The following is a 13722-nucleotide window of genomic DNA, read 5'->3' as shown; positions in this document are numbered from 1 at the left end:
GTCCCTGGTGGATGTCTCAAGGGAAGAGTTAATTATTTTCTCCTAGCAGTCTGCCTTTAATTTTCTCTGGTGCTTTTCTATCATGTTTATTTACCAACTGTAACCTCAGGCTAGATTTTTTTATTCAAATGCTTAAAAATTTCCAGTTGAATATTTATGTTTGGTGGCACATTTACTAGTTTGTATTAAAGTCCTGCTGCATATTGAAATGTATTTAATATTTCTCCTGCTCTGGCTGTTATGTATTTGAAAAAAATCTAAGTGAGAATTTGTTAGAGTCATTATCTATCTATTTATCTGTCTGTCTGTCTATCTATCTATCTATCTATCTAATCTAATCTAAAACCCAGCCATTAGAGAGCTTTTAGATTATAACAAGACAACGTAGAATAAACATCCAGTGTCAGAGTAATAAAATGTAAAACTTACAGAAATTGTATGTTATGATTTTTAAAGTGACTAAAAGGTAGCTGGGGATCTATCTCAGTTGCTAGAATCCTTATTTAGCATTCACAAAGCCCTGGGTTGTCTCCCTGGCAATCCATAAATCTGATATTGTAGTACATGTTTGTATTCCTGCACTCAGGAGGTGAAGACAGGAGAATCAGAACTTCAGGATCTTTTTTAACTTTATAGTTAAAGAGGACAGGCTGGGATACAGAAGACTTTGTCTCAAAATAAAATCCCTAAACTTAAAAAAGGAACTAAAAGTACTGGGTGGTGGTGATGAACACCTTTGATCCCAGCACTTAGGAGGCAGAGACAAGCAGATCTCTGAGTTCAAGGCCAGCTTGGTCTACAGAGTGAGCTCAGGACAGCCAGGACTACACAAAAAAATCCTGTCTCAAAAATCAAAAGAAGAAAAATAAAACAAGACAAAAACTCAAAGCAACCAAGAATTGTTTTGACTCTAATTATCTGGGAGGTAACTTGCCAAAGGTTAGACTTAATTGGAGTCTGGAAAACAGGTAAGCAAAAGCCTTTAATGAAGCAAATCTTCTAATTTTTAGGCCAACTACACAATGCAGTGGTTTTCAACCTGTGGGTCATGACCCCTTTGTGGGGGGATCACACATCCAATATCCCTGCATATAAGATAGTTACATTATGATTTATAACAGAAACAAAATTACAGTTATGAAGTAGCAACAAAGTAAAGTAATTTTATGATTTGGGAGTCACCACAACATGAGTGAGGAATTACTGTATTAAAGAGTTGCAAAATTAGGAAGGTTGAGAACCACTGACATTATGTTTATGGAAAGATATTTGGACTTCTCATTTAATATTTCAAATATGAAATGGACATGTTGAGGTTTTATATGTGTGTGTAGAAACTATGATTCTAATTGGTTATTCCCAGAACATATTATTAATCAGATCCCATATTTATATCTTTATCTCTTCCTAGGAATGGATAAAAAGGTAACATTTTACTCAAGATTATAACTATTTTTTAAATAGTATATACTGTAGATGGGTGTGGTGGCACAAGCTTTAAATCTCAGTACTCAGGAGGCAGAGACAGATTAATGTCTGTGAGTTCAATGCCAGCCGGGTCTACAGTAAGTTGCAGGACAGCCAGGACTGCATAGACATTCCTCCCAGCCCCTAAAAAGATACATACTGTTAAAATTTAGTGTTGAAGATTCATAAGAGAACATGTGGTGGTGGAGGCAGGTCAATATCTATGAGTCCAGGTCAGCTAGGGTATATAGTAGATATATAGAAAGACCTCTAGGTGAGAAATTAGAAGATCAAGATCTGTCTGATAACTAGCTATTTGAATCTGAGTGAAGACTAAACTTATTTGAGCCTTCATTTTCTTATCTGTAAAATAATGTTAACTTCTTTTCTTTTTTTTTCTTGAGTAATCTTCAAAATTACACTGTGTGTTTGCTTTTTCCCTGTCTCTCTCTCCCTCTCTGTGTGCATGTGCCGCCACACATGTATGGGATGGAAGTCCCAAGATTCCTAGATAGCTTGTGAGATCTGGTTCTTTCTTTCTAATCTTGGGGATCATGTTGGTCATCATCAGGCTTGCCAGCAAAGCACCTTTACTTAACCCTGAGCTATCTTCACCAGCCCTTTCTTCCCCCCCCCCGGTGTATTGCTTTAGAGCCTGTCCTGGAACTAGTTCTGTAGACCAGGCTGGCCTTGAACTCACAGAGATCCACCTGCCTCTGCCTCACAAGTGCTGGGATTAAAGGCGTGCGCCACCAATGCCTGGCTCACCAGCCCTTTCTTATTTTGAGAAAGTATTGCCTTTTTTACAGGTATGATCATTTGTTAGGAGTATGTCTTTCCATTGTGTTCCTAGTTACATGAGTATATCTAGTAATAATTTTATAGTTATTAAAGGAGCAAAGAACTTATAGGATAAGTATGTTAGCTATGTGTTATATCTGATTGGATTTATAAAAGTTCCTTGAAGTATGATGCTCCATATAAAAAGATTGCTTAAATATGTCATGACCATCCTGGCATGATGTCACTTTATTTTCCTTTTCTTAATCATCACTTTGGCACCTTGACGATAAAGGATTCCTCTTGATAAATTTTGTAAGGAATATTTGTTAAAACAAACACCCCTCCAATGTCCTGCAGTGGGACTAGGTATATAATTTCAATATAGAGCTCTTGCCCAACATGTACATACTTTTGGGAACTGTGTTATTTTAATTTTTTTCATTAATGTAATTTTACTAAAGGAAAACAATTTCAGTTTTTCTTACTATATATTCCAACGTCCTAGACGATTTGAGGATCCCACATTTGAAGGCTTAATCCCAACAATGAAGGTACCTTCATTTCAGACATTTGCCGTCTGGACCCCTGGAATTTCTGACTGACTACAAATTCGCATTCTCATGATTGTCTGAATAGGCTTGATTAACTTGCTAGCTGGAATCCAGGGAAATATATACTGTCCAGTTTATTATGAATGATACTTTAAGGACAGATATAAACAAGCTGCTGAAAAATTATATAAGGTTAGGTTTGGAAGAGTCCCAAGTGTTTTTGTGAGTTGGGGTGTACCGTCTCCATTGGCATATGAATGAATTCTTGTTGGACTGCCTATAAGCCAAGCCTTCATGTTCTCAGTCATTCAGAAGCTGTGTAAACTTCTAGGTTTTTAGGGTTATTTATGGAGATTTGTAGGCATGCTTGAAGTGTGGAGAATTGGTATAGAAATGGTTATTATCAGATGCTAATAGTTTGTGGAAACCCAGCTAGGTTTGCCTGTTTAAATTACTTTATAGTTTCTTTATGAAGGTATAAAGGAGAATTCTTTTTGAAGTGGGGATTTATTATTTTCAGACAAAGGAGGTCAGATAATGTCTTAATGGTTAGCTTTTAAAGAGTTTTTTTTCCATTGTAACACATATAAATTTACTCTTTTATGAGTAAATAAGATTCCATTGTGTAGATATATGGTTGTTCCTGTTTATAGTTACTTTTATTATCCAAGGTTTTAATTTACAAGAGGTTTTAGCAGTCTAAAAAATATATCCTGGAAATTTCCAGGAATAAATAATTTATAATTTTTTAAATTGCATATATTCTGAGTAGATTGATGGAAGCTTGTATCATCTTATCTAGTTGTTCCCAGGATGTGAGTCATTCCTTTCTTCACCCATATATGTTGTTCACCTGATTGTATCTTAATAACCATCTTCATTATCAAACAACCATCCTAGTGTCACTATACTTAATGTTAAAGTAATCCTGATTTTAATTAATAACTGCCCAAAGCACAAGAACAGTTAGTTATATGGCAGTTTTACTACATATATTACTGTAATTGTTTTAATATAACCTTATACCTTAAACTTTATCATAGATATGCCTGTTACTATAGTTTGTTCTCCAAGAGTTCATACAGTAGAAGTTTTGCTCTCAATGTGGTGATGTTGAGGTAGGATCTAGTTGAATGTCAATTGGTTTTTGGGGAATGCTGCTCACAGAAAGATTAAGGTAGGTCTTGTAAGATTCTTGTTCCTTCTGGGTAGATAATTTGTTTTGAAAGAGAGCCTGGGGCCTGACCAGATGGATAAAGCTTTTTGATACTAAACCTGACATACCCCAGACCCACATGGTGGAAGGAGAGAGCTGGTTCCTAGAGATTGTCCTTCTATCATGTATAAACATTTTTCTTGATATAGACTTGATTTTCTTTTTTTTATTACTTAAAAAAAGCTTCATGTTTATTTTCTACCTCTACTTGTGCCTTCAACACAAGGGATTGATTTTATGCTGCTCAGTAAAGGAAGACTGCTTGATCTGGTCATGAAGCAGCACACATGGAACCATCTTAGGCCTCTTGATTTCTTTGTTTTAGATAATCTCATAAGGACTTTGGTTTTATAGAATGAATCCCTTGAAGTGGGCACACACCACAAGTGGATTTTGGTGCTTTGCAAATCTTGGTGTAAAGGTAAACAATTCTATTACCAGGGGTTCAAAGATAGCCTAGTTTTGTTAGCAGCAATATTGTAGGAAAGCCTACAGAGGTGTGTAAGATACTGGAAGCCCCTGGAGGGGGGATTCTGAATATCTCTAAGTACTGTCCTTGGAAGAGGAAAAAAACATTTTTAAAAGACAGTACTACAAAAAAGAGTAAGTCTGTTTCTTCTTCACACTTTTTTTTTCCTTTGTCATGACCATTGTAATGCTGTTTGCGGTGATTTAATAAAAAATAAAAAAAATTTAACCTCATTAGAGGTTAAAATTGTGGTGTCTCCTGATCTTGGACTTTTAGTTCTTCAAATAATGAGCCAAGTAAATCTCTTCCTTATACATTATCTGATCTCAGAATATTAACTAATAGAGAAATACAGGGTAGTGGTTGGAGAGATGGCTCAGTGAAAAGAGCACTGACTATTCTTCAGAGGATTCGTGTGCACTTCCCAGTACCCACAAGGTAGCTCACAGCTGTCTGTAACTGCAGTTACGGGGGTCTAACACCCTCTTCTGTAGATACCGGCAGAAGGTGGTACATAGACATTAATGTATTCAAAATAACCATACATATAAAATGAAATAAAACAAAAAGGTAAAGACATACTGTGTAGGCTTTGGTACTATCTATAGTCTTAGTTATCTACTGGAAGTCTTGAAGCATACCTTCTTAGAGTAAGGGAGCAGGATTATGGTATCAAATTTTGTGTATCTATTTGTTGTCCGTCACTTGATGGACTTTTGTACTGTCTCTACTTTTTGGCTGTTTTAAAATAGTGCTGCAGTGAGCATTTGTATGTGGTTTAGGAGTTTTGAGTAGATACCAAGGAATGGAATTGCTTGATAATTCTACGTTTAATTTCCTGAAAAATCACATAACTATGATTTGTTATAGCATTTTACATTTTTATCAGCAAAATGTAAGTGTTCCAAGTTGAGTATATCTTTGTCTTTCTTTTTTTTTTTTTTAAATCTTTGTCTTTCTAATAGTCATTCCTAATGGGTATTGAGGCATGTCTAAGGCTTTATATTTTTAATTTAAATAGAATTTCAGATTATTATTAATTTATTACTATTATTATTATATTGGTTTTTCAATACAGGGTTTCTCTGTGTATCTTTGGCTGTCCTGGAACTTGCTCTATAGACCAGGATGGCCTTGAACTCAGATCCATCTGTCTCTGCCTCCTGAGTGCTGGCATTAAAGGTGTGCTCTACCAACCACCCTGCCTCAGATTATTTTTATGTCACATGAATGCTATGAATTTGAAAGAAAATTTAAAAAATCCAAGATATTCCTTAGAGCATTTTCCTTCTAAAGTTTTGGTGTGTGTGTGTGTGTGTGTGTGTGTGTGTGTGTGTGTGTGTGTGCGCGCGTGTGTGTGTGCGTGTGCGTGTGCTTGTGCGTTCCTGATGTTTGTAACAGGCATGGAAATCCATGGGATAGCTTTCAGGAATTTGGTTCTCTTTCTACCAGGTGGGTCTACTCAGGTCATGAGGTTTGATGACATTGCTCTTTACCCACTGAACCATCTGGCCTACTCTTTTTTTTTTTTTTTTTTTTTTTTTTGCCCTAAAGATTTTTATACAGTTTCTTACTATGTAACTAAAGAATTGGCCTGGAACCATTCAGCTATGTAGAACAAACTGGCTTTAGCCTCCCAAGTACTAGGATTATGCCACCATACTTTAATGGATTTTTAAAAGGCCACCTTTTCAAACTTATTTATCCATATATGTGTGTGTGTGTGTGTACGTGTGTGTGTACGTGTGTGTACACACACACACGTACACACACACACACACACACACACACACACACGTTCTATGTAGCCTTGGCTGTCATGAAACTAGCTCTATAGACCAGGCTGGCCTCAAACTCACAAAGATCTACCAGCCTCTGCCTCCCAAATTCTGGGATGCTGGGATTGAAGTTGTGTACCACCACCACCACCACCTAGCTCCTATTGGCTTTCATATAAATGGAATTATATTCTATATACTATTTTTACCTGACTTCTTTTATTTAGCATACTTTTTGAGATTTTTCAAGTTGTTAGAGGTAAAAATAATTGATTCCTTTTTATTGCTGATGTTATTGTGTATGTCTTGTCTAGGCAACTATATGTATATGTATATGTATATGTATATGTATATGTATATGTATATGTATATGTATATGTATGTATCTACTCACTCTGTAGGGCAAGCTGACCTTGAACTCAACAGAGATCAGTATGCCTCTGCTTCCTGAATTCTAGGATTAAAAGCATGTACCACCACCACCCAGACATGTCTGTCCATCCATACATCCAATGTGCATTGGTGTTTTGCCTGCATGTATGTGTGTATGTATGTATATATGTATGTATGTATGTATGTATGTATGTATGTGGATATCAGATCCCCCGGAACTGAAATTACAGACGTGATCTGCCATGTGGGCACTGGGAATTGAACTCAGGACCTCTGGAAGAGCATACAGTGCTCTTAACCTCTGAGCCATCTCTCCAGTCCCCCGAGCTGTCTCTTCATTTCTTGCTTTTTTTCTCTTAACAATGACTTTTAAAGAATAGAAATTCATAGTTTTCTTTCTTTAAAAATTGCTTTCCCTTTGTTATTATTTTTAAAATTTAATCTGTATGGGTGTTTTACATTAATGTATGTATGTGTACCATGATTGTGCAGTGCCCTTGAAGGACAGAAGAAGGTTTCATTCCTCTGAGAATGGAGTTATAGATAGTTGTGAGCTGTTGTGTGTATGTTTGAAATTACCTGGTTCACTGAGGAGCAGCCAGTTCTCTTAACTAGACCACCTCTCCAATTTTCAAATTAAATACATAAGTTCTTATACTTTCTGGGTTTGTGCTTTGATTTATCAAAAATGTCTTTGCCTAATCAAATGTTAGAAATATTCTCTTTTATTTTCTTCAGTATTGTTATGTTTTCTTATTTTGAATTAATTTTTGTACATAATAGGAGGCATGGATTTGTTTTATATGTATTTTTAATGTAGATATTTTTTGTTGTAAAACTGTTAAAATGACTGTTTTTTCCCCCCTTATGCTTTCTGTCCTTCAACCATTTCAGCCTGTTCTCTCTCATGTAGACTAAACTCATTATGTAGCTGAGAGTGATCTTGAATTCCTGATTCTCCTGTATCTATTCCCAAGTGTTGGAATCACAGACTGCATTTTATGTGATGTTTTGGATAGAACTCAGGTCTTCATGCAGCCTAGGCAAGCATCCAATATCAATTGAGCTACTTTCTGCCACAGGACTGTCCTTTTTTTGCTGATTTACTTTGCACCTCAATTAAAAATGGTGGATTTTGGGGCTGGAGAGATGGCTCAGAGGTTAAGAGTACCTGCTGCTCTTCCAGAGGTCCTGAGTTCAATTCCTAACAACCACATGGTTGCTCACAACCATCTATAATGAGATCTGGTGCCCTCTTCTGGTGTGTAGGCATATATGCAGGCAGAACACTGTATTCATTAGTAAGTAAATAAAACCTTAAAAAAAAAAAAAATGGATTCTCAGCCTGTTTCTATAACTTCATTCTGTCTCTGTTGATGACAGTATGATATTATTTATTAGAGCACTAAAGTTCTAGATGTTACATAATATATGATAGCTTTGTTCCTTTTCAAAGTTGATTTAATCTACTTCCTTTTGGTTTTGTGTGAATTTGGCTGTTTTGTTGTTGTTGTTTATTGTTGTTTTGGTTTTTTGAGACAGGGTTTCTCTGTATTGTTTTGGAACTTGTCCTGGAACTAGCTCTGTAGACTAGGCTGGCCTCAAACTCACAGAGATCCTCCTGCCTCTTGCCTCCAAAGTTCTGGTATTTAAAGGTGTGTGCCACCTTTAATCCTAGGATTTAAGATGAGAGGTTGATGGATCTCTGTGAGTTCAAGACCACCCAGATCTAGACAAGATAGATCCAGTCCTAAAGAGAAACAGGTCACACAAAGGTGATCTCAGCACCTGGAATCACACACCTTTAAATCCCAGTACCAGAGAGGTATAAAATGTAGGAGCAGGGTCTTCAGTAGTCAGATCAGGCATTCATTCTCCAGCCATATTGAGGATTTTCTTTGAATAGGGTTAAAACTCAGCAAGACAAGGTCTTTTAGTGTATGGAAAATTAGAGGATAAAGTAAAGTGCATTTGTAGGAAGACAGGAAATATGAATTTACATTTGTTTATTTAACATTTTATTTTGAAATAATTACACTCTTACAGGAAGTTGCAGAAAAAGTTGAGGGACTGGAGAGATAGCTTAGTGGTTAAGAGTTCAGTTCCCAGCATTCATATCAGGTGGCTCTACTGCCTGTAGCTCCAGCTTCAGGGTGTCTAAAACCCTCTTCTGGCCTTCTTGGCACCTGCACACACAAAATGCACACAGACACACGTGTAAACAAGAGATAAAAATTAAACAAACCTTAAAAAATAGAATATAGAGAATTCAGTGACTCCAATTTCCCAGTGGTGTCACTTAGCAAGCAGTACAATGTCAAAACCAGTCAATAAGCATTAAATATTCTCCAATCCCAATGATATATAGGCATAGATTTAAACTTTTCATTTTATTTATTCATTCATTTATTTATATATGTGGATGTGTGTATGGCACAGTGTTTGTGTGGTAGTCAGAGGACAACTTATAGGAGTTAGTTCTCTTCTTCCTCTGGGGATCAAATTTAGGTTGGTAGCCAGGAGGTGGTGGTGTACATCTTTAGTCTCATCACTTGGGAGGCAGAGATAGGTGGATCTCTGTGAGTTTGAGGCCAGCCTGGTCTACAGGATGAGTTTCAGGACAGCCAGAGCTACACAGAGAGTAAATGAGTGTGAGTGTGGGGGAAGAGGGAGGGAGAGAGTGCGCTTGAGCGCTAGCATATCCTCAAGTCTGTATGAGCTGTAGATTTTGTGTGGAGGTTAGAGGTCAATTTCTTTGAGTCAGTCCTTTTGTCAGCTCCTCTCCTTTGTTTATAGTTTTAGTTTTTTTTTTTTTTTTTTTTTTTTTTTTTTTTGAGACAGAGTTTCTCTGTGTAGCCCTGGCTGTTCTAGAACTCAGGCTAGCCTTGAACTCACAAAGATTGAACCACCTGGAACTGGAGTTACAGATGGTTGTGAATTGAGTGGAGGGGCTGGAGAAATGGCTTAGCACTGTCTCCTCTTCCAGAGGACTTGGGTTCTGTTCCCATAACCCACATGGTGGCTTAAAACTGTCTGTAACTCCAGTTTTAGGGGATCCATCTCTGTCTTCTAGCCTCTTTTGGCATGCAGGTGGGGGCACATATTACCTGCAGTCAAAATACTCATACACATAAAATAATAGGTTAATTAATAAGTTTAAAAAATCAGTTCAACTGTCTAAATATTTCTATTTACTCTCTTAATTTTCTCATCTCATACTCACTGTACAGCCTTTTGTTTCTGGACTTTGACTCCTACCACCCATGCACCTACCCCCTAAACTATTAAAAAGATACCAGCAGCTTCTAAAACTATACATTCAAGGGAACTTCTTTGGCAGTGGGCCTCTATGCATCTTGTTTTACTGTTGACTATGCTTTTTTTCATAGCATTCGGTCTTGGGTTTCTTCTACTTCTCTGATAACTCATCTTCAGTTTCTTATAGTTACTCAGTAGTAAATACTATAAATATACTATAAATACAAATACTATTTTAATACTGAATATTTATTAGGAGGTTGCAAAGTTTTGAAAAAATAAACTTTAATCAAATGTTAGATTGTAGAGAATCCAAGTTATAGAGGAAATTTAATACAGAGTGTGCACTCTGGCCTATCAGATACTCAAAAAGTTTAAGAAGCACCAATGAGATGACTCAGTAAGTAGAGGTGCTTACTGTCAAGTCTAACAATGATCTGAATTTAATCCCTGGAACCTACATGGTAGGAGGAGATAATCTATTCAGCCAACTGCATGCTTATCCCTTCACCATAAATAAATACATGTTTAAAAACACCAAAACCAAAAACAAACAAAAAAGCCGGAGAGATTGTTTATTGGTTAAAAGTCTTATTTGTTCCTACTGAAGAAGACCTGGGTTTCGTTTCCAGTACCCATATGGCAGCAAACCTGTAACTGTAAATTTCAGGGTATTTGATACCCTTGGCTTCTATGGGCACCTACACAAACATTCCCATAACTCATACAGGCACACAAACATAAATATATGATAAATCTCAAAGAAGAACTTTCTTTTACTTAAAAAAAAAAAATGGTATTTATCATTTCAATGGCCCTTCACAACAAACTCAGAAAGTATTTGAGGAGGAATATGTTCAGAAATTAATATATTATTCTTTCTGAGTGGAAGACTAAGTTACAGGGGAGGGATGGAGATAAAAATCTGCTCTTTTGTAAATTGTGGGGACTCTGAATACCAAGGAAAGGAGTTGTTACTTAGCTTTTTTTTTTTTTTTTTTTTTTTTTTTAACAAAAACAGGGTTTCACTATTGTTCTGGTTTGCTTGTAGACTTGCTATTCCCAAACTCACAGAGTTCTACCTGCCTCTGCCTTCTGAGAGCAGGGATTAAAAGTTTGTGCCACCATGCCCAGTTGAAAGGTTTTCAATTCTGTACACGCTTATGTATGAAGTCCTGTTATAAGCAAGCAGTGATATTTCTGAAACATTAATTTCAGTAACCAGATGACATTTTCCTTGGAAGTCTTTCTTGCTGCTTTCCCAGTGTAATGAACTGACTCTTCTTAACCACTATACACTTTGTTTTGTACCTGATACAGAATTTGTGTTAGGTCATAACTTACTTCTCTTTGGCTTCATGTGGATTTGGGCTTTTCTTGAATATATTCAAAAGTAATTGGTTGTTATAATCTTTTCATCCCTGTCTCAGGAGTTAGCATAATAAGTGAGCCCTTAGTAAAGGAATAGAAAGAAGTTTTGAATCTTTTATCTGAACATCTTATCAGAATGTACTTTAAAAATATTTCTACAAATTGGTCTTGAATGAAATCTTTGATTTCTGCTCACATATGTTTTGGCTAGTAAAGTTTGATAGATTCTATGGCTTTAAAAGTCTGTGACTTTGTAGATAGTAATGTACCATGTTGCATACCTTATGCAAATCAGCTGTCTGCTCAGGTCTTGTTTGTTTTCCCCCTAGATATAATCTGGTTGTTTAAAGAAGTAGAAGAAGGAGGTTGGATTTATTAGCTTTCACAATGAACAACTACACTGGTTGTGTTAAAGGATTTTAATTTTTTTGATGAATGAAAGAGAGATGCATCTTGTTTTCTATGCTGCTTTCAGCAGTGAGGCTAACTCTTGTTTCCATAGTCAGTGTATAAGAGGACCAGAAAAAGATCTTTTAAATAGAACTTCCTTTAAGCCCCAGGCTTGGTTGCAGCTGTCATAGCTATAGGAGGGGAGCTTTTCCTCTTGTGGGATACAGATTGAATCTGCCCTATAGCTATTGCTGTATTTACTCCTTAGAGATCATGAAAGGCTGATTCAGGTGTTCTGTACATAGCTTTCTCAGTCAAAGTAGTAAATTTGGGTTAATTCCTGAACTTTGTGGGGTTAATAGTTTTTGCAATGTGTACTGTAGTTTGAAGAACAATGGTTGTAAATTAAGAGATAATAATCATCTTGATTATGTAGTTCCACTTCCACGAATTTTCCTGTGATTTATTAGAAAAATCACCAGGTTGCTTGAATTTTCCATTGTCTACTAGGATTTTAACAATCCCTACAATGCTAGAAATTTTAAACACTTAGGAATATTTACGTGACACAATCTTATCATAAGAGCTAACCTTTTTGCTCTTGAAATCTTAAAAAATATTTTGATCCATGATTTAAGGAATAGACATCCTAAAACTTGGCAGAAGTCCTACTTTAAGTTTGGCAGGCAGAGACCAAAGAAAGAATTCTGAGCTTATTATAGCTTGGGTAAAGCTAAGCTTTTGCTTGCTGTGTCCTTTTAGACATCTGGAGGAACGGGGAGCATTTCCTGTGGCAGCACTGTCTGCGATGAATAGATGAATGAATTCATCCGTGCTCAGAACTCACAACATGTGTACTTTCTTCTTACAGGGACATAAAAGAGCAGTAAGACCAACCTTAGCAATGATGTGGGCTTGGGGGCGGGGCCGGGGGGGGGTAGAGAAAGAGGCTTCAGGACTGTCCAAAAGAAGATCTGTGTATGTAGCGATACAGAAACAAAAGAGCCTGTGACAGTATCGAAAGAATCTGACATTTGCTTTGTCTGTACAAAGGATGAAAGGAATTTTGCCGACTTAGCCAAAACAATAACTGGTTTTCGCATGAGTTTGAGCCTGAAAACAGGCAGCAGAATAATACGTGGGTTTTTTTTTTCTTTGTTTGTTTGTTTTGTTTTTGTTTTTTGGTTTTGAAGAATTGTTTGCCTTAAGAAATGGATGTGGAGCAGTTTTATTTTTGGAAAGGAAAACGTGACACGGATTTTATAAGCATAGTAGCTGTAGGTGGAGACTCTTGTTTTGTTTGCCAAGCCTTTTTAATAATCAGGGAAGTCTGCATAGCAAAGACTGGAATTTCTTTTCCTGGGATCTTTGTTCTTTTCTTGGTATTTACGATAGTTTCAGACAAAGGAACCTATGTATGGAAAAGGAAAGCAAATGTCAAATATTTTCTCTGTTTTTGCTTTGATTCTACTGAGAGCTTTCTGTATTTCTTAGTAATAGGTAATTGTGTCCTGATGCTGGCTGGATTAGCAGTGCGGTGGGTTACTGGACATAGCCTGCTGTGCTGAATGGGCTGTACCTCTTTATCCAGCAGTAAGTAGGCGCTAGTAGTTGTTGGTGTCTGGGGAGTGGCTTTTTTTTTTTTTTTTTTTTTTTTGTCTGATCTTTGCTATGGATGATTCCAGTATTCTGAGAAGGAGAGGGTTACAGGTGAGTCAAAGAAAGCCTTTTTAAAAAATACTATTAGCACCTTTTGAAGATGTATTAGATTGTTGCAATTTTATTCAGTGCATGCAAGGAAGGGGTGTGTCATTATATATACTTCAGACTAGAGGATTTTTGTTAAGACCTTGATACTCTGTTTTCTTTAGAAAATAGAGCTGTATTGCTCAGGGTTGGTTTCCAACTCCAGAGCTCAAGTGATTCTCCTTTCCCAAGCCTCCTAAATAGCTAGTATTGCAGGGTGTTACCACACCTTGCTTATCTATTATTAGTTTTGATAGAAAATGCTGCTTAGACTTACATGAATTGAATTAAATGATTAGA

General features: G+C 36.6%; 1 protein-coding gene across 8 annotated transcripts in view; it reads left to right on the top strand.

Annotated features, from left to right (window-relative positions):
* Mast2 (microtubule associated serine/threonine kinase 2) overlaps window positions 1-13722 on the top strand; it is a 142409-nt gene that overhangs the window by 22407 nt on the left and 106280 nt on the right. For 2 of the 8 annotated variants that reach the window (XM_051188527.1, XM_051188525.1), the window contains exon 1: window positions 13321-13386. The exons of the other annotated variants lie outside the window; for them this stretch is intronic. In XM_051188527.1, coding sequence (XP_051044484.1) covers window positions 13348-13386 — 39 coding nt within the window. In that variant the 5' untranslated portion in view covers window positions 13321-13347. Of the gene's footprint in view, window positions 1-13320; window positions 13387-13722 lie in introns of those variants that run through there. 8 annotated transcript variants of the gene reach the window in all.

The sequence above is a fragment of the Phodopus roborovskii genome, unplaced genomic scaffold, assembly GCF_943737965.1.
Source record: "Phodopus roborovskii unplaced genomic scaffold, PHOROB, whole genome shotgun sequence".
Classification (NCBI taxonomy): domain Eukaryota; kingdom Metazoa; phylum Chordata; class Mammalia; order Rodentia; family Cricetidae; genus Phodopus; species Phodopus roborovskii.
This window is presented reverse-complemented; position numbering and strand designations above follow the sequence as displayed.